The sequence below is a fragment of the Danio rerio genome, chromosome 12, assembly GCF_049306965.1.
Source record: "Danio rerio strain Tuebingen ecotype United States chromosome 12, GRCz12tu, whole genome shotgun sequence".
NCBI lineage: Eukaryota > Metazoa > Chordata > Actinopteri > Cypriniformes > Danionidae > Danio > Danio rerio.
In genome coordinates this window covers 49,782,501-49,802,500 of record NC_133187.1, presented here as the reverse complement: position 1 = coordinate 49,802,500, position 20,000 = coordinate 49,782,501, and the positions used below count along the sequence as shown (strand labels likewise).

The 20,000-nt window shown below is 40.2% G+C and overlaps 1 protein-coding gene across 4 annotated transcripts in view; it reads left to right on the top strand.

Annotated features, from left to right (window-relative positions):
- rgs7b (regulator of G protein signaling 7b) overlaps window positions 1-20,000 on the top strand; it is a 95,406-nt gene that overhangs the window by 25,660 nt on the left and 49,746 nt on the right. For all 4 annotated transcript variants that reach the window (XR_012388258.1, XR_012388257.1, XM_073918953.1 and 1 more), the window contains exon 3: window positions 10,171-10,267. Coding sequence is in view for 2 of the 4 variants with exons in the window: in XM_073918953.1 (XP_073775054.1) it covers window positions 10,171-10,267 (97 nt within the window). In the remaining 2 variants the exon portion in view is untranslated. The remainder of the gene's footprint in view (window positions 1-10,170; window positions 10,268-20,000) is intronic.

Sequence of the window (20,000 nt, the reverse complement as noted above, 5' to 3'; positions counted from 1 at the left end):
AGGGTGCTTTCGGGTGTCTTTCTGTGGTTTCTATGGTGTTTCCAGGTGGTTGCTAGGGTGTTATTCTGTTGTTTATTGGGTGGTTGCTTGGGTGTTTCTCTTTTTTTTTCAGTGGTGTTTGCAGGTTTGTTCTGTTGCTTCTATGGTGTTTACATGTAGTTGCTATGGTGTTACTATGTGGTTCAATTGTGTTTCCAAGTGGTTGCTAGGTTGTTATTCTGTTGTTTCCAGGGTGTTTCCAGGTGGTTGCTAGGGTGTTTCCCTTTTGTTTTAGTGGCGTTTCCAGTTAGTGTTCTGTTGCCAGGTGGTTGCTAGGTTGTTATTCTGTTGTTTCCAGGGTGTTTCCAGGTGGTTGCTAGGGTGTTTCCCTTTTGTTTTAGTGGCGTTTCCAGTTAGTGTTCTGTTGCCAGGTGGTTGCTAGGGTGTTATTCTTTTGTTTCTATGGAGTTTCCAGCTAGTTGCTAGGCTGTTGCTCTTCTGTTTCAGTGGTGTTTCCAAGTGTTGTTCTGTTGTTTCTAGGGTGGTTTCTAGGATGTTACTCTCTTGTTTCTAGGGTGTTTCCAGGTAGTTCTTAAGGTGTTACTATGTGGTTCAATTGTGTTTCCAGGTGTTTGCTAGGATGTTGCTCTGTTGTTTCCTGTGTGTTTACAGGTGTTGGCTATCTTGTTACTATCTTGTTGTTTTTATTGTGTTTCCAGTTGGTTGCTAAGGTGTGATTTAGGTAATTGCTTAGTTGTTATTATGTGGTTACCAGGATGTTTTAGGTAGTTGCTAGGGTGTTACTCTGTTGCTACTTTGCCTATTTCAGGTGGTTGCTAGGGTGTTTTCAGGTGATTGTTAGCTTGTTTTATGTGGTTGCCAGGACTGGTCCATATGGTTGCTAGTGTTTTTTTATGTGGTTGTCAGGTTTTTCCAAGTGGCTATTTGATGGTGTACTAGATTGTATGTTGTTGCTAGGGCATTTCTGTGTTGTTTCTAGGAGATATCCTAGTGGTTGCTAGGGTTTTTCTATGTGGTTGCAGGGGTGTTTCCAGTTGGTTGCTAGATTGTTTCAATGTGGTTGCTAGGATGTTTCCATGTGTTTTCTTCAGGTCTCTGGGTGTCTTTCTGGTGTAGATGGTGATAGCTGTGAATCTGAGCTCTGTAATGAACAGCAGTCTGCTCTCCAGGTTTGTGTTTCTCAGTGGAGTCTGATGGACAGGTAAATGGCTGCTGTCAGGGTGAATCTGCGGTGATTCTCCTTCTACAGCCGAGCAGCTCTAATGAAATCATATTATGCTAATGGCAGGTTTTGAATGGTAATTACACCTGTGAACTGCGAAGGTCCCCACTGTTTCTCCATCACATCCACACACTGCTCGGGGCTCAGGAGTGCAGGTTACTGTGCCGAGAGCAGTTAATGGACAAACGGCTGTAAACATGAGGGTGTGTAGGTGTGTGTTTATACGTGTATATATATATATATATATATATATATATATATATATATATATATATATATATATATATATGTGTGTGTGTGTGTATGTATGTATAAGTGTGTGTGTGTGTGTGTGTGTGTGTGTGTGTGTGTGTGCGTGGGTGCTCGCACACACAGGTCAGACACACACTACACACAATTTAGGTCTATGTATATGTGTATGTATATGACGCACACCTACACACACACACACTGCAGTCACAACACACACACACACACTGAACGTGTGGCGCTGCTCTGATGATTCAGTCCTGATTCATCAGCTGCTGGTTTTGTCTTGTAAATAGCTGTCCTCATTTGCAGAGGTTTGTTCTTGCGCTCGAGTGAAGTCTGCAGCGTTACACAACACACAGAATCTGCGTCTCCAATTCCTGATCAATCTCCCGCCGACTGATGAATTATTCACACCAATCTCTCCTAAAACCTTCAGAGTCTTAACGCTCTTTACATTTTCCTTCTTGATGCTCTCTGTATTTATGATGATCATTTTAGGTGCATAACCTGTCAATTTGTTAAAGGTGCTGTATGTAAGCTGGACACCCAGTGGTTGAACCAGGTATTGCACTCCTGCATCAAAACACACACAAACACAGGTTGCCAGATTGAAGCAGCAGCAAGCCGGACTATCGAGCTTAAAGACTGATTTAAATCGTAACACACAATAGAAGGAATATTCTCCATATTAAAAGGAGTTTTTGTCCTTATCAACACCTCGATTTGATATATTGTGGCCCGTTTCCACTTAGTGGTACGGTATGGATCGGGACCACTGTCATTACATTTTTAAAAACACAGCCGAGACATTACACCGTAATACTATATACATATAATAAAGAGACATGGTCGGCCCGAGCTCAAACTAAAATTGTCGTTGTCTTGATGAACTGCTACAAAGCCAAGAAAAACCAAATCTGCTGTGTCCTTTTGTTGTTTTAGGAGGCCGTCTAATAGCGTGAGCGGTTTCACGTTCTGCAGAGAGCTCGGCGCTTGTCTATAGTTAAAATAACAAAGCTATGTTAGTAACATGCTCGTGATCATTGAAGAGCTCTGATATCTGATCCTTTCAGAAAGTGACGAACGCGAAAAAAACAAAGGAGAAGCCGGAAAAAGCAGCAGCAAATGATGAACTATTATCACCACCTTCTGGACTATTATGCTCTCTGAATGACCGGATTACTTTCTGACAAGAGGTTGCATGTGCTGGTGAAGATTACAGATACAGATGAGAGGTTTGCTCTGACTGTGGGCTATATGTTGTGTTTTTTTTACTTTTTTTTACTTTTATAAGGACTAAATGTCTGCTGCATGCAGTTTTTCTGTAGTTGGTATCATATCGGAGACTGTAAGGGGCTGTATGTGTTCATATTAGGGATGTAACGGTATTGTAAATGCCGTCATACCGCAATATTAATTTTTTTCGATATTACCGAAGTCGCATGACTCGGTAAAACTATAGGTCTTCTGAGAAAATTTGCTTAGGCGAATGAAGTGAACGGGAGGTAGCGAAAACTACAATTCCCATCAGCCCAGGCTTGGCCATAATCCCTTGCGGTCTGTTGTCGCTACAGATCCAGTAATGCGGAAATGGAGTGTGCTGCTAGAAGCGGGGATCAAAAAGAGCTGGAAAACCCTAAAGCGGGTGTTGTCGCCGCGCGCGTACTGAATAGTGGTGTTGTCACGCGAGTTCTTATCAGCTGTGTTGTCGCGCGCGTACTGAATAGTGGTGTTGTCGCGCGCGTACTGAATAGTGGTGTTGTCACGTGCGTACTGAATAGCGGTGTTGTCACGCGAGTTCTTATCAGCTGTGTTGTCGCGCGCGTACTGAATAGTGGTGTTGTCGCGCGCGTACTGAATAGTGGTGTTGTCACGTGCGTACTGAATAGCGGTGTTGTCGCGCGCGTACTGAATAGTGGTGTTGTCGCGCGCGTACTGAATAGTGGTGTTGTCACGTGCGTACTGAATAGCGGTGTTGTCACGTGCGTACTGAATAGCGGTGTTGTCGCGCGCGTACTGAATAGTACGGTGGCCCAATAGTGCAAAACAACAACATTAAGATGAAAACGCTGCAACATGAACACAACAACATTAAGATGAAAACACAACAACACTAAGATAAAAATGCTGCAACATGAACACAAGAACATTAAGATGAAAACACAACAACATTAAGATGAAAACACAACAACATTAGGATGAAAACACAACAACATTAGGATGAAAACACAACAACATTAAGATGAAAACACAACAACATTAAGATAAAAATGCTGCAACATTAAGATGAAAACACAACATCAAGATAAAAATGCAGCAACATTAAGATGAAAATACAACAACATTAAGATAAAAATGCTGCAACATTAAGATGAAAACACAACAACATTAAGATAAAAATGCTGCAACATTAGGATGAAAACACAACAACATTAAGATGAAAATACAACAACATTAAGATAAAAATGCTGCAACATTAGGATGAAAACACAACAACATTAGGATGAAAACACAACAACATTAAGATGAAAATACAACAACATTAAGATAAAAATGCTGCAACATTAAGATGAAAACACAACGACATTAAGATAAAAATGCTGCAACATTAAGATAAAAACACAACAACATTAAGATAAAAATGCAGCAACATTAAGATGAAAACACAACAACATTAAGTTAAAAACGCTGCAACACTAAGATGAATCATGCTGCAACACTAAGATGAAAAGCGCTGCAACTTTAAAATCACAACACAACGGAAATGCTCCTGACCACTAGGTGGCAGATAACGGGCAGTCGTGTGCCCATCTTAAGAGTTTTAGTTCAAAAGTTTCGTTTCATTTCGGACGTTGCTCTTGGTAGCAATCATGTATTGCCCATTTTGCGGGGCTTCACTTGACAGTTGCCCGTCATTCTGCAGCAAATGTGGAAAAAACATAACGTTTCTGAAAGGCAAAGTTCCTGATGGAAATGAGCCCAGCACCAGTGGAGATAAGTTACAATGCTGTATTGTTTGTAGGGTCCTATGAATTTCATAAATCGTATCTGACATGAAATCGAATAACGCGGTTTGTCACGGAATTTTCTTATTTTTTGATGAATATATTAAAATAGCGTTGTAACGTTACACCTCGTCAAAGCACGATCCCGAGGATTTATGTTAATTGGACATGCTGTTTGATTTCTAAAGAATGTTTTATTCTTTTTAATATTTAATGCAGATTTTCGTTAGCTGATTAATGTGACATACAATAGATTTTTATGACAATGTTTCTGAAGCAGGAAAAACAGAAACAAGTTCTGTGGATTGCTTCATGAAGTACTATTGATGTTTAATTTTATAAAAACATTAAGATTTCCCAGAATATCAAATCTTAAAGTAATAAAAATCCTCATTCACAACTTGATTTAAATTTAATGTTACTAACTTACATTTAGAACTTCTTGTGGAATTTCTCGAGGTAATAATCATTGTTTTGGTCTGTATTAATAATATCTGTTTAATCAGAAGAAGTAATCGGTGTTCCACTGCCACCTAGTGGTTGGGAGCATTTCCGTTGTGTTACGTTTTTAGTGTTGCAGAATTTTTCATCTTAGTGTTGCAGCATTTTTCATCTTAGTGTTGCAGCGTTTTCATCTTAGTGTTGCAGCATTTTTCATCTTAGTGTTGCAGCATTTTTCATCTTAGTGTTGCAGCATTTTTCATCTTAGTGTTGCAGCATTTTTCATCTTAGTGTTGCAGCATTTTTCATCTTAGTGTTGCAGCATTTTTCATCTTAGTGTTGCAGCATTTTTCATCTTAGTGTTGCAGCATTTTTCATCTTAGTGTTGCAGCATTTTTCATCTTAGTGTTGCAGCATTTTTCATCTTAGTGTTGCAGCATTTTTCATCTTAGTGTTGCAGCATTTTTCATCTTAGTGTTGCAGCATTTTTCATCTTAGTGTTGCAGCATTTTTCATCTTAGTGTTGCAGCATTTTTCATCTTAGTGTTGCAGCATTTTTCATCTTAGTGTTGCAGCATTTTTCATCTTAGTGTTGCAGCATTTTTCATCTTAGTGTTGCAGCATTTTTCATCTTAGTGTTGCAGCATTTTTCATCTTAGTGTTGCTGCATTTTTCATCTTAGTGTTGCTGCATTTTCATCTTAATGTTGTTGTGTTTTGCACTACTGGGCCACCGTAGAATAGCGGTGTTGTCGCGCGCGTACTGAATAGCGGTGTTGTCGCGCGCGTACTGAATAGCGGTGTTGTCGCGCGCGTACTGTAAAGCAGGGACGGAGGGTATGTCGCGTCGCGGGGGCACTTTTGATCATTTTGGAAGGGAACTTTCTATCCAAGACTATAAAGGGCATGTGCACTGCACAGGTTGAGCACTGTGTGTGCACGTGCCTGCAAGTTGGGGAATACGACTAATAATCAGTCATGGGGACTGCAGAAACACAGCACACTGTTCAGATTGATGCAGACATGAGACCTCTATCTCACTCATGGTTTGTCCTCTCAAGTGGGGGAAAGACAATGCACAACGTTACCCACTGCTGTCAACCTGGGCCAAGTCATATCTCTCTTAACCCAGAAACCTCAGTCCCAAATGAGAGGGTTTTTTTCTGTTGCAGGGGACATTGTAAATACCCAGAGATACCAGCTTTTACCAGATTATATTTATATGATAATTTTCCTTTAAACCCATCTCTATCTAAGTGAGTGAGTGATTAAATGTTGAATGTGATGAGTTTTCAACAATACTAAATTGAAACTTTATTTTTTTACATGGTTTAATATTTTTTTGTTATTAAAATTGAAGTTCCTGTTTCAAAGCTTACAGATAGATGACTAATTTGTATGTCATTGACACTTTTGCCACTTTTTTGGAGTATTTTCATAAGTTTTGTTTTTTCCTGTAAATGATTCAGTAAATACCGTACCGTGACATTCATACCGAGGTATTACCGTACCGTGAAATTCTGATACCGTTACATATATTCATTTATTTTATATAAGTGCAGATGTTACAGTAGGCTATTTTTCATTGATCTGCAGTTATGATCAAATCCTGTTCATAGTAAGGTTAGTGATGAACATTTATACAGAAGTATTCATGTGTAAAGCGAGTGATTGTGCTTTAATGTTGTGTGCTGTTTCAGGTCTGAGAGTTCATAAAGTGTGTGTTGATAGACTGCTGTTGACCTCTGATATTAAAGTTTTCCACATGTATTATTTAATACCACATGGCCATCTGAGCCACCAAACCAGCTGTGTGCGTGTGTGTGTGTGTGTGTGTGTGTGTTAGTTTATTGACAGGATGACACACATAAACACACTATAGTGTTTGAGAAACACAGATTGGTGGGGTATAGTTTACAAGCTTGAAAAGTAGGCTTGTAGACAATTTATGGTGTCTTAAGGAAGCCTCGTCTGAAAGCTTAAAGTAGTTTCAAAGTTTAAATAACTAAAGTAGTTTGAAGAAGAAACAGTTTGCATTTTTTAATTTATTTTTATTTTGTTATTTATTTATTGATTAATTAATTAATTAATTTTTGTTTTTATTTTAATTTTTTTGTTTATTTTTATTTGTTTAATACAATTATTTATTTTATTGTTTATTTATTTTATTTTTATTAATTTAGTTTAATTTTATTTTATTGTTTCATTTATACTATTTTTCTTTTTTATTTATTTAAATTTATTTTATTTTATTTTAATTTCATTTTTATTCATTTTTATTTTATTTTATTTTTAGTTCATCAATGTCTTGTTAACTAAACCAGCATTTTATTTTTTAAATTTTATTTTGGATTTGTATTTAATTAATCTTGTTTATTACATTTAATTTCATATTAATAAAATATAAATACATTTTTATATAATCATTCATTCATTCATTGTCTTGTCGGCTTAGTCCCTTTACTATTCCGGGGTAGCCACAGTGGAATGAACTGCCAACTTATCCAGCAAGTTTTTACGTAGCGGATGCCCTTCCAGCCACAACCCATCTCTGGGAAACATCCACACACATATTCACACACACACACACACACACACACACTCATACATTATGGACAATTTAGCCTACCCAATTCACCTGTACCGAATGTCTTTGGACTGTGGGGTAAACCAGAGCACCAGGAGGAAACCCACGCGAACGCAGGGAGAACATGCAAACTCCACACAGAAACGCCACCTGAGCCTGGGCTTGACCCAGCGACCTTCTTGCTGTGAGGCGACAGCACAACCTACTGCACCACTGCTTCGCCCCATTTTCGTATAATCAGTTTATACAATTCTATAGAAATTAGCACATTGATATCACACATTGCTTTGTTTACATTTGTGTTCATGCTAAATATTTACATCACATTTCAAGCTGTTTATTTATTGATTGATTTATGATTTGTTAGGTGCCTTTTTTAATACAAACTTTTAGACCAACGCGTTACTATTGCTTTAACTTCAGAAGATTGAATAAAATAATATTTCATGAAATGAAAACATTTGTTATTCTGACATTTCATCACAAAACAAATTAACATGTGTAGTTAAAATTTGGAAAACAAATGTTATTTGTTAGCCTTATAGACTAAACCTAATATTACCAATTTGGGTTCTATTATACACCCGCTGGTGTGTTTGGTGTGATTTGTGGCTATTTTCAGACCAGCACAACAGTAATTTTCACATTTTGCGGCACGTTGTTTAAATAGCAAATCCATTTTCTTTGCTTTGTGGAATTGTGGGCTTGCTGGTCTGAAAAGCTTTGTTAAGGCTCATTGTTGGTGCGTTGCTATGTTGAGGAACTGAAATAGACGACGCCATTGACCAACTAAAAGCTGCTCCAAAGTCCAGCTCGTTAGCAATGCGCCTATGCAGGTCCAAACACTTACACACTGCTGAATACACACAGGATGAACAGCAACACACAAACATCTTTACAGATGAAAACATTTAAAGGAATAAAATGATACAGAAATGATTATTTTCTACATAAATATAAAAATGACTGCCCCGTCGGTGATAATGGCGAAGTGGAAAGTGCACCTACACATGCACAACGGTGTTCACGGCGATCCGAGTTTGATTCCTGCCTAGAGGTCCTATGCTAATCCTTCCTCTTTCTCTGCCCACACTTTCCTGTCAATTCTCTCTACTGTCCTGTCAAATAAAGTAGAAAACCCCTAATAATAATAATAATAATAATAAAATCACCACTTCCATGCCTTCTTCAACTCGGGGGGGCTTTTTCAGTTTATTCAAGACAATCTGCATCTGTATAGTTTCATTATTATTAGCAGTATTATTGATTATCTGCATATTTATATTTATTTAATAAAACAAGTGCAGATTTGTGCAGCTGTGGGGTTTTGGAGACGTCTGCATCACCATTTAGAGCAGTGGTTCTCAAAGTGGGGGTCGGGACCCCCCGAGGGGTCGCGGGGCAATGAAGGGGGGGTCGCCTGGTGAGTTCCAAAAATCTATTTATTTTTTTTAAACCATAAGAATTACCATATTTTATCCATAACTATACTGAAAATAAAAATAGTCGTTTATAGTTACTATATACTATATAGTTACTATAGTAGCTTATAGTTACTAGTTCTATTGGATTGCGACCCCTGGGGTAATTACATTATATTAAAGGCAGCAATAGCGTCAGATGCATTTTGATTTTATAACATCAGGTTATACTTTCTGGTACATTTTAAGCACTGACACAAATTTAATTGGTGTGTCTGCGTCATTGCATGCAAGGTTTCTGAATTTATAACCACGTCAGAGGATATTGGGGGTCGCGAGTCACTGGCATTGTTATTTTGGGGGTCGTGGGCTGAAAAGTTTGGGAACCCCTGATTTAGAGCATAAGAACAGGACGTGTGTTTGGATTTAACTCTGAGCACATTGTTCATTTATTGGAGATTAGAACTGAATTTAGAAATAGTTTTGACACAAATCTTTGAGTTTAGCAAACTAAATGAAATATGTGGGCTAATGGATGTGTTCTGGGGAGTGAGTTTCCACCGTTTCCTCACTCCATTAAAGTAAAGGAGTAAAGAGTAAAAGTAAAGAGGCTGAATGGAGGAGGCTCGTTCTTTATCCTCGCGCTGCAGATGCTCTGTTTATCTGGGTTCTCGCTAGTGAAGCGTTCAGTTTTTACACTTACAAAGTCGCCATGTAAATAGCAAATGCACCATGGAGCGACACAACTGACTCTTAAAGGGAATGGGGGGTGATACTCTGATTGGTTTATTGCACTTTGCAAAACATGCAAACTCCACACAGAAATGCCAGCTGACCCAGCTAGGGCTCGTACCAGAGACCTTCTTGTGGATTACGTGTGACTTATATATATATAATAAATATATACAACACACACACCTATTATGTCAAAGCAAACTTTTATTTTAGATGTGAATAATCAAGATTAATCCTTTTTCAGCATAGTTTTTTTTATATATATTCTTGTGTGTGTGTGTGTGTGTGTGTGTGTGTGTGTGTGTGTCTGATTTGTTTGCTGCTGTGTGGAGGTTCAGAAGGAGTGTGTTTCTGTCAGCGGTGAGGAGTAAATGTGAGCTCAACACGATGTTTAATCACACAGAGATTAAGTGTAATTAGAGAGAATGGGAGACTCATTATGAAGTGTGTAATTAATGTGATTGTTGCAGGCCGTGGATCTGATCTTCCTCTCTCTCTTCTTCTGCAGATGGAGGACATCATCGCCCGCATGCAGGACGAGAAGAGTGGCATCCCCATCCGCACCGTCAAGAGCTTTCTGTCCAAGATCCCCAGCGTATTCTCAGGTGCGCACAGCTTTATTAGATCAATATTAATACAGTAAAATCACACGGCTTCATTCAGATGTTCAGCTTCATGAAGTTTCGAAACACTTACCAATCTTTTGATCTTTACCAATTTGGTTTTGGAGCTCTTGTCAAATCGGCAAGGTCATGTGCTATCAGTAAAGAGGGATTTGTTATGTCAGAAATGTTTTGTAACCTTTCAGAAGTGTTATGGTTCTCCACTAGGGGGTGCTCTGTGCAATAATGTAAGATCCACATGAATCACGCTGCTTCATGAAGTTTCGAAACCTTTACCAATCTTTTGTCTTGAGCCTGGTTTTGGAGCTGTTATCAAATTGGCAAGATCATGTAATTTCAGTAAATGAGGCATTGTTACGTTATAAATGCTTCAAAACGTTTTGAAAATGTTGTGGTTTTCCACTAGGGGGCGATCTGTGTAATACCGTGAAATCCACATGAATCACGCTGCTACATTTTTGTGTTCAGCTTCATAAAGTTTTGAAACCTTTATCAATCTTCAGTCTTCAATCTAGTTTTGAAGATCTTATCAAATTGGCATGGTCAGTAAACTGGAATTTGTTACATCAGAAGTGTTTCGAAGCGTTTCAGAAATTGCATGGTTCTCCACTAGTGGGCGATCTGTGTAATATAAATCCACATGAATCAGGCTGCTTCATTCAGATGTTCAGCTTCATGAAGTTTCGAAACCTTTACCAATCTTTTGTCTTGAGCCTGGATTTGGAGCTCTTATCAAATTGGCAAGGTCATGCAATTACAGTAAATAAGGCATTGTTACGTTATAAATGCTTCAAAACGTTTTGAAAATGTTGTGGTTCTCCACTAGGGGGCGATCTGTGTAAAACCGTGAAATCCACATGAATCACGCTGCTACATTTTTGTGTTCAGCTTCAAAAAAAAAATTTAAGTTTTGAAACCTTCATCAATCTTCAGTCTTTAATCTAGTTTTGAAGATCTTATCAAATTGGCATGGTCAGTAAACAGGGATTTGTTACATCAGAAGTGTTTCGAAGCGTTTCAGAAATTGCATGGTTCTCCACTAGGGGGCGATCTGTGTAATATAAATCCACATGAATCACGCTGCTTTATTCAGATGTTCAGCTTCACAAAGTTTTGAAACCTTTATCCTGTCTTGAATCTGGTTTTGGAGATCTTATCAAATTGACAAAGTTATGAGATTTCAGTAAATGGGGCTTCGTATGTCACAAGTGTTTAGAAACATTTCAGAAGTGTTGTGGTTCCCCACTGGGGTGATCTGTGTAATACCGTAATATCCACATGAGTCAAGCTGCAACACAAAGTTCCAAAACCTTAAAGTCTTCTGTCTTGAATCTGGTTTTGGGGATCTTGTCAAATTAGCAAGGTCACATGATTTTAGTAAACAGGCTTTCTTTATGTAAAAAGTGTTTCACAATTGTATGGTTCTCCACTAGGGGGCGATCTGTGTAATACCATCAAATCCACATGAATCGCACAGCCTCATTAAGGTGTTCAGCTTCATGAAGGTTTGAAACCTTTATCAATCTTCTGTCCTGAATCTGGTTTTGTAGCTCTTTTCAAATTGGCAAGGTCATGTAATTTCAGTAAATGAGGCTTCGTTATGTCAGAAGTGTCTCGAAATGTTTTGAAAATGTTGTGGTTCTCCACTAGGTGGTGATCTGTGTAATACCGTAAAATCCACATGAATCACACTACATTCAGATGTTCAGTGTCATGAAACCTTTCACAATTCTTCTGTCTTTAATATGGCTCTTATCAAAATGGCAAGGTTATTTAATTTCAGTAGACAGGGCTTTGTTAAGTCGGAAGTCTTTTGAAATGTTTAGAATATTATATGGTTCTCCACTAGAGGGCGATCTCTGTATAATCACACGGCTTCATTCAGATGTTCCGCTTCATGAAGTTTCAAAACCTTTACCGATCTTCTGTCTTTAATCTGGTTTTGGAGCTCAAATTGGCAAGGTCATTGGCAAACGGGGCTATGTTACGTCAGAACAGTTTTGAAATGGTTAGAAGATTGTTTGGTTCTCCACTAGGGGGCGAACTGTGTAGTATGTTTAATCACACAATTCAGATGTCCAATTAAACAGGTTTCATATTTTTACCTGAATTGTTTAGACATTTAAAGGGGATTCTTATGCAAAATCACTTTTTCAAGCCGTTTAAACCCAGTTGTGTGTCAGCAGTGTGTGAATAAATCCAGGCTCTATTGATAATAATGTGTTAATTCTAATTTATTATAACCACACTTGATTCTGCAGAAACACTTTGATTGACATCCTCCCTTTGTACGTGTCATCAGAAGGGTAAAGGCCCGCCCACTGGTGTCCATCTCTTCCATGATTAGCATAAACAGCCCTGAGTGAGAAGCAGCCGTCTGTCCGCTAGCCACTAGAGTGTTTGACCTGCTGAAGATAATGTCAGCGAATGAGTGGATTATAAATGTGGAGCATCAAATAAAAAAGCCAATGAGAAGAAGGGGGCGGGGCATGTCAGATACTACAGAGCATTTTATTGGTCAGAAGATTTAATGAGAAACTGAAGTACAAAACTCTGCAGGACACCGGCCCTCCAGGACCGAGTTTGGACACCCCTGATGTTGGCGAAAGTGACCAACTGCAAGCTTTGGATGTATATATCAGTGTTATATTTTCTAAACATTAGCACACTAGCTGATAGATATCCTTAAAACTAACAGACTAAAAAGCTCTATTTTAATTTCAGTTCATCACTTAGTTTTGATTCCATTTCCATTTGTTTTAAAATTGTTAGCATTAGCAGATAAGCAGATGTGATGTTAGCCGCTTGTGTGTCCGTGATGAAACGAGGGCTGCGGCTCATCAGAAACTCCTCAGCCTGAATCATTGATGCTTCATGAATAAATGAGGCTCTTCTGACAGTGACAGAAAGCTTTTTATAGTCCTGGAGTCTGGCGGTTTGCAGAGCCGTGCTGAGAGAAATCCTGAGGTGACGCGTGAGCGGCTGCGGACGCTAATGAGCAAACCGTCAGACAGTCCAAACACAATCCCACAATGCCCTGGGGCCGAGCGGAGGACAAACAGAGGTCACGTCTGTTTGAAGGAGATCTGCTTCATAGAGCGCTGCGCTCCGCAAACAAACGCTGACATTTACACTCCACCTCCAGACACTTCACACACCATGTCTGATATTCAACAGTATGGAGACTTCACAGTTCTGGGTTTCTCAGAAGCAGAAGTCGTCATAGTTGGTACACTTCGTTACTATAGTTTTGCTATGTTGCTCTGCGTGGATGTTGGGGGGTTGCTTTGGTGTTTCTGGGACTTTTCTAAGGTGTTCTGGGTTGTATTGGGGGGTTGCTATTAACTGGGTGGTTGTTAAGGTGTTGCTATAGTGTTGGATGCTGCCGTGGCTTTGATAAACTGTTGCTATGTTATTCTGGGTGGATGTTGGGGTGTTGCTATGGTGTTTCTGGAACTTTTCTAAGGTGTTCTGGGTTGTATTGGGGGGTTGCTATTAACTGGGTGGTTGTTAAGTTGTTGCCATGGTGTTGGATGCTGCCGTGGCTTTAATAAACTGTTGCTATGTTATTCTGGGTGGATGTTGGGGTGTTGCTATGGTGTTTCTGGAACTTTTCTAAGGTGTTCTGGGTTGTATTGTGGGGATGCTATTAACTGGGTGGTTGTTAAGGTGTTGCCCGGGTGTTGGATGCTGTTGTGGTTTTGATAAACTCTTGCTATGTTATTCTGGGTGGATGTTGGGGTGTTGCTATGGTGTTTCTGGAACTTTTCTAAGGTGTTCTGGGTTGTGTTGGGGGGTTACTATTAGCTGGGTGGTTGTTAAGGTGTTGGTATGGTATTGGTTGCTGCCGTAGCTTTGATAAACTGTTGCTATGTTATTCTGGGTGGATGTTGGGGTGTTGCTATGGTGTTTCTGAAACTTTTCTAAAACTTTTCTGAGGTGTTCTGGGTTGTATTGGGGGGTTGCTATTAACTGGGTGGTTGTTAAGGTGTTGCTATAGTGTTGGATGCTGCTGTGGCTCTGATAAACTGTTGCTATGTTATTCTGGGTTGATGTTGGGGGGTTGCTTTGGTGTTTTCTGAACTTTTCTAAGGTGTTCTGGGTTGTATTGTGGGGATGCTATTTACTGGGTGGTTGTTAAGGTGTTGCCAGGGTGTTGGATGCTGTTGTGGTTTTGATAAACTGTTGCTATGTTGTTCTGAGTGGATGTTGGGGTGTTGCTATGGTGTTTCTGGAATTTTTCTAAGGTGTTCTGGGTTCTGTTGGGATGTTGCTATTTACTGGGGGGTTGTTGAGGTGTTGCTAGGGTGTTGGGTGCTGCTAATCTTTTGATTAACTGTTGCCATGTTGTTCTGGGTGGATGTTGGGGTGTTGCTATAGTGCTTCTGGAATGTTTCTAAGGTGTTCTTGGTTCTGTTGGGGGTTGCTATTTACTGGGGGGTTGTTGAGGTGTTGCTAGGGTGATGGGTGCTGCTGTGGTTTTGATAAACTGTTGCTATCTTGTTTTAGGTAGTCGTTAGGGTGTTGCTATGGTATTTCTGGATTTTTTTCTAGGGTGTTCTGGACTGTATTAAGGGGGTTGCTATTTACTGGGTGGTTGTTATGGTGTTGGGTGCTGTTGTGGTTTTGATAAACTGTAGCAGTGTTGCTCTGGGGGGTTGTTGAGGTGTTGCTATGGTGTTTCTGAAATTTTTCATAAGGTATTGGGGGGTTGCTATTTACTGGGTGGTTGTTATGGTGTTGTTATGGTGTTGGGTGTTGTTGTGGTTTTGATGAACTGTTGCGGTGTTGCTCTGCGTGGATGTTGGGGGTTGCTATGGTGTCTCTGGAACTTTTCTAAGGCTTTCTGGGTCGTATTGGGGGGTTGCTATTTACTGTATGGTTGTTAACGTGTTGCTATGGTGTTGGGTGCTGCCGTGGCTTTAATAAACTGTTGCTATGTTATTCTGGGTGGATGTTGGGGTGTTGCTATGGTGTTTCTGGAACTTTTCTAAGGTGTTCTGGGTTGTGTTGTGGGGATGCTATTAACTGGGTGGTTGTTAAGGTGTTGCCCGGGTGTTGGATGCTGTTGTGGTTTTGATAAACTGTTGCTATGTTATTCCGGGTGGATGTTGGGGTGTTGCTATGGTGTTTCTGGAACTTTTCTAAGGTGTTCTGGGTTGTATTGGGGGGTTAGTATTAGCTTTGTGGTTGTTAAGGTGTTGTTATGGTGTTGGTTGCTGCAGTGGCTTTGATAAACTGTTGCTATGTTATTCTGGGTGGATGTTGGGGTGTTGCTATGGTGTTTCTGAAACTTTTCTAAAACTTTTCTAAGGTGTTCTGGGTTGTATTGGGGGGTTGCTATTAACTGGGTGGTTGTTAAGGTGTTGCTATAGTGTTGGATGCTGCTGTGGCTCTGATAAACTGTTGCTATGTTATTCTGGGTGGATGTTGGGGGGTTGCTTTGGTGTTTCCTGAACTTTTCTAAGGTGTTCTGGGTTGTATTGTGGGGATGCTATTTACTGGGTGGTTGTTAAGGTGTTGCCCGGGTGTTGGATGCTGTTGTGGTTTTTATAAACTGTTGCTATGTTGTTCTGAGTGGATGTTGGGGTGTTGCTATGGTGTTTCTGGAATTTTTCTAAGGTGTTCTGGGTTCTGTTGGGATGTTGCTATTTACTGGGGGGTTGTCGAGGTGTTGCTAGGGTGTTGGGTGCTGCTAATCTTTTGATTAACTGTTGCCATGTTGTTCTGGGTGGATGTTGGGGTGTTGCTATAGTGCTTCTGGAATGTTTCTAAGGTGTTCTTGGTTCTGTTGGGGTGTTGCTATTTACTGGGGGGTTGTTGAGGTGTTGCTAGGGTGATGGGTGCTGCTGTGGTTTTGATAAACTGTTGCTATCTTGTTTTAGGTAGTCGTTAGGGTGTTGCTATGGTGTTTCTGGATTTTTTTCTAGGGTGTTCTGGACTGTATTATGGGGGTTGCTATTTACTGGGTGGTTGTTATGGTGTTGGGTGCTGTTGTGGTTTTGATAAACTGTAGCAGTGTTGCTCTGGGGGGTTATTGAGGTGTTGCTATGGTGTTTCTGAAATTTTTCCTAAGGTATTGGGGGGTTGCTATTTACTGGGTGGTTGTTAAGGTGTTGTTATGGTGTTGGGTGCTGTTGTGGTTTTAATGAACTGTTGCGGTGTTGCTCTGCATGGATGTTGGGGGTTGCTATGGTGTTTCTGGAACTTTTCTAAGGCTTTCTGGGTCGTATTGGGGGGTTGCTATTTACTGTATGGTTGTTAACATGTTGCTATTGTGTTAGGTGCTGCTGTGGTTTTGATAAACTGTTGCTATGTTGTTCTGGTTGGTGGCTGGGGTGTTGCTATGGCATTTTTGGAATTCTTCTAGAGTGTTCTGGGTTCTTTTGGGGGGTAACTATTTACTGGGTGGTTGTTAAGGTGTTGCTATGGTGTTGGATGCTGTCGTGGTTTTGATAAACTGTTGCTATGTTGTTCTGCGTGGATGTTGGGTTGTTGCTATGGTGTTAATGGAACTTTTCTAAGATGTTCTGGGTCGTATTGGGAGGTTGCTATTTACTGTATGGTTGTTAACATGTTGCTATGGTGTTGGGTGCTGCTGTGGTTTTGATAAACTGTTGCAGTGTTGCTTTAGGGGGTTGTTGGAGTGTTGTTATAGTGTTTTTGGAATTTTTCTGTGGTGTTCTGGGTTGTATTGGGTGCTGCTATGGTTTTGATTAACTGTTGCCATTTTCTTCTGGGTGGATTTTGGGTTGTTGCTATGGTGTTTGTTGAATGTTTCTAAGGTGTTCTGGGTTCTGTTTTGGGGTTGCTATTTACCGGGGGTTGTTGAGGTGTTGCTAGGGTTTTGATAAACTGTTGCTATCTTGTTTTAAGTAGTCGTTAGGGTGTTGCTATGGTGTTTCTGGAGTGTTTCTAGGGTGTTTTGGACTGTATTAAGGGGGTTGCTATTTACTGGGTGGTTGTTAAGGTGTTGTTATGGTGTTGGGTGCTGTTGTGGTTTTGATAAACTGTAGCAGTGTTGCTCTGGGGGGTTGTTGAGGTGTTGCTTTGGTGTTTCTGAAATTTTTCCTAAAGTTTTGGGGGGTTGCTATTTACTGGGTGGTTGTTAAGGTGTTGCTATGGTGTTAGGTGCTGCTGTGGTTTTGATAAAATGTTGCTATGTTGTTCTGGTTGGTGGCTGGGGTGTTGCTATGGAATTTCTGGAATTCTTCTAGAGTGTTCTGGGTTCTTTTGGGGGGTAACTATTTACTGGGTGGTTGTTAAGGTGTTGCTATGGTGTTGGATGCTGTCGTGGTTTTGATAAACTGTTGCTATGTTGTTCTGCGTGGATGTTGGGTTGTTGCTATGGTGTTAATGGAACTTTTCTAAGATGTTCTGGGTCGTATTGGGAGGTTGCTATTTACTGTATGGTTGTTAACATGTTGCTATGGTGTTGGGTGCTGCTGTGGTTTTGATAAACTGTTGCAGTGTTGCTTTAGGGGGTTGTTGGAGTGTTGTTATGGTGTTTTTGGAATTTTTGGGTTCTGGGTTCTGTTTGGGGGTTGCTATTTACCGGGGGTTGTTGAGGTGTTGCTAGGGTTTTGATAAACTGTTGCTATCTTGTTTTGAGTAGTCGTTAGGGTGTTGCTATTGTGTTCTGGACTGTATTAAGGGGGTTGCTATTTACTGGGTGGTTGTTAAAGTGTTGTTATGGTGTTGGGTGCTGTTGTGGTTTTGATAAACTGTAGCAGTGTTGCTCTGGGGGGTTGTTGAGGTGTTGCTATGGTGTTTCTGGAATTTTTCCTAAGGTGGTCTGGGTTGTATTGGAGGGTTGCTATTTACTGGGTGGTTGTTAAGGTGTTGCTAAGGTTTTAGGTCCTGCTGTGGTTTTAATATATTGTTGCTATGTTGTTTTGGGTGGTGGTTGGAGTGTTGCTATGGTATTTCTGGAATGCTTCTAGGGTGTTCTGGGTTCTGTTGGGGGGTTTGCTATTTACTGATCGGTTGTTATGGTGTTGCATTGTTTTCAGTGTTGCTGTGGTTATGATAAATGGTTGCTATGTTGTTCTGGGTGGTTGTTGGGATCTTGCTATACTGTTCAGGTTGTTGTCGGGGTGTTGGGTTGTTCTGCTGGGTGGTTGTTGGGCTGTTGTTGTAGTTTTCTAGGTGTTTGGTGTTTTTTTTTAGGGTGTTCTATGTGAAATCCTTTGTTTGAATCTTGCTTGGATATTGATCTAGTAGAACACTGATTAAGCGCTGTACAACAGGACTGTTGAAGTTATGTTTTAACATGAGCTGTCCTGTCTGTGCACTGGTCTTTATACAGGAGCGTTCGGGATGGGCGTTTTACATTGCTCCCACAGAGAGAGGAGTCAGCGCTCTGGGTGTTACGGATCACTGCAAACTGTGATTGAAGTCTAAGCTGCCCACAGGCTTTTATTTTATTCATGTATTAATTAGGAGAAACAGATCTGATGCATCATGGGAGAACAGTGCTGAGATGATGATGGTGGTGGAAATGGAAAAACCCGAAACTTGTGTCTGCGAGAGGAGCAGTTGAGTTCCTCCTCTGCCTGTTTCTGCCGTTATGCAATCAAGTGTCTTACATAAGCATCTTCAGTAAATGACATCTGAAATGTAGAAACCTCAGTCGCTCGCAGCAGCCAGAGCACTTCAAACACTCGTCTCTCTCTACGTGTGTGTGTGTGTGTGTGAGTAATGTAAACACAGAATTTTTCACATGCTCCTGAAAGGAGGTGCATGCTGTTTGCTTGTGTGGAGGTATCTCCAACATTGCTGTTGTATTCATTATAGTTAGTAGGAAAGTGGTTGTTTAGGTGTATGCGGGTGGTTTTAGAAATCTGTAGCCCAAATGAAGTGGATATTGATTCTAATTTTAGCTTCTTTAGGAAATGTCTGCAATGCCAGTGTAACAGTAACTCATTCAGAGAAGAAAGAGGCAAGGACGTTCCACAACTTTAATCATAAAATAAACACAACATAAGTATCTATCCAGAGCTCGTCTGTGGGACTCCAGACTTAAGAACATGCCCCGCCCCAATTGTGGTTAGCCCCACCCACATTCATCACATATCCTAAGTTGACCAATCAAATATCCTGTTGATGTGCTATGGTGTTCTGATAGTTGGAATTTTTCATGGTCTTCTGGAAGGTTGTTAGGGTGTTACTATGATGTTCTGAGAGTTGCTAGAATTTTTATGGTGTTCTGAGTGGTTTCTAGGTTGTTGCCATGGTGTTGCTATGTTGTGGTATTGTTCTGAGTGGTTGTTAAGTGTTACTATGGTGTTCCTATGTTGTGGTTCTTCTTGTTTTGGTTAGTTGTTAGGATGTTGCCATGGTGTTGCTGTGTTGTGGTTTTGTTGTTCTAGATGGTTGTTAGGGTATTACTATGATGTTCTTGGAGTTGCTGGGATTTTTCTATGGTGTTCTGGGTGGTTGCAATGGTGTTGCCATGGTGTTGCTATGTTGTTGTTTTGTTGTTCTGGTTGTTTATTTGGTGTTGCCATGGTGTTGCTATGTTGTGGTTTTGTTGTTCTAGATGGTTGTTAGGGTATTACTATGTTCTTGGAGTCGCTGGGATTTTTCTATAGTGTTCTGGGTGGTTGCTGGGGTGTTGCTGTGTTGTGGTTTTGTTGTTCTAGATGGTTGTTAGGGTATTACTATGATGTTCTTGAAGTTGCTGGGATTTTTCTATGGTGTTCTGGGTGGTTGC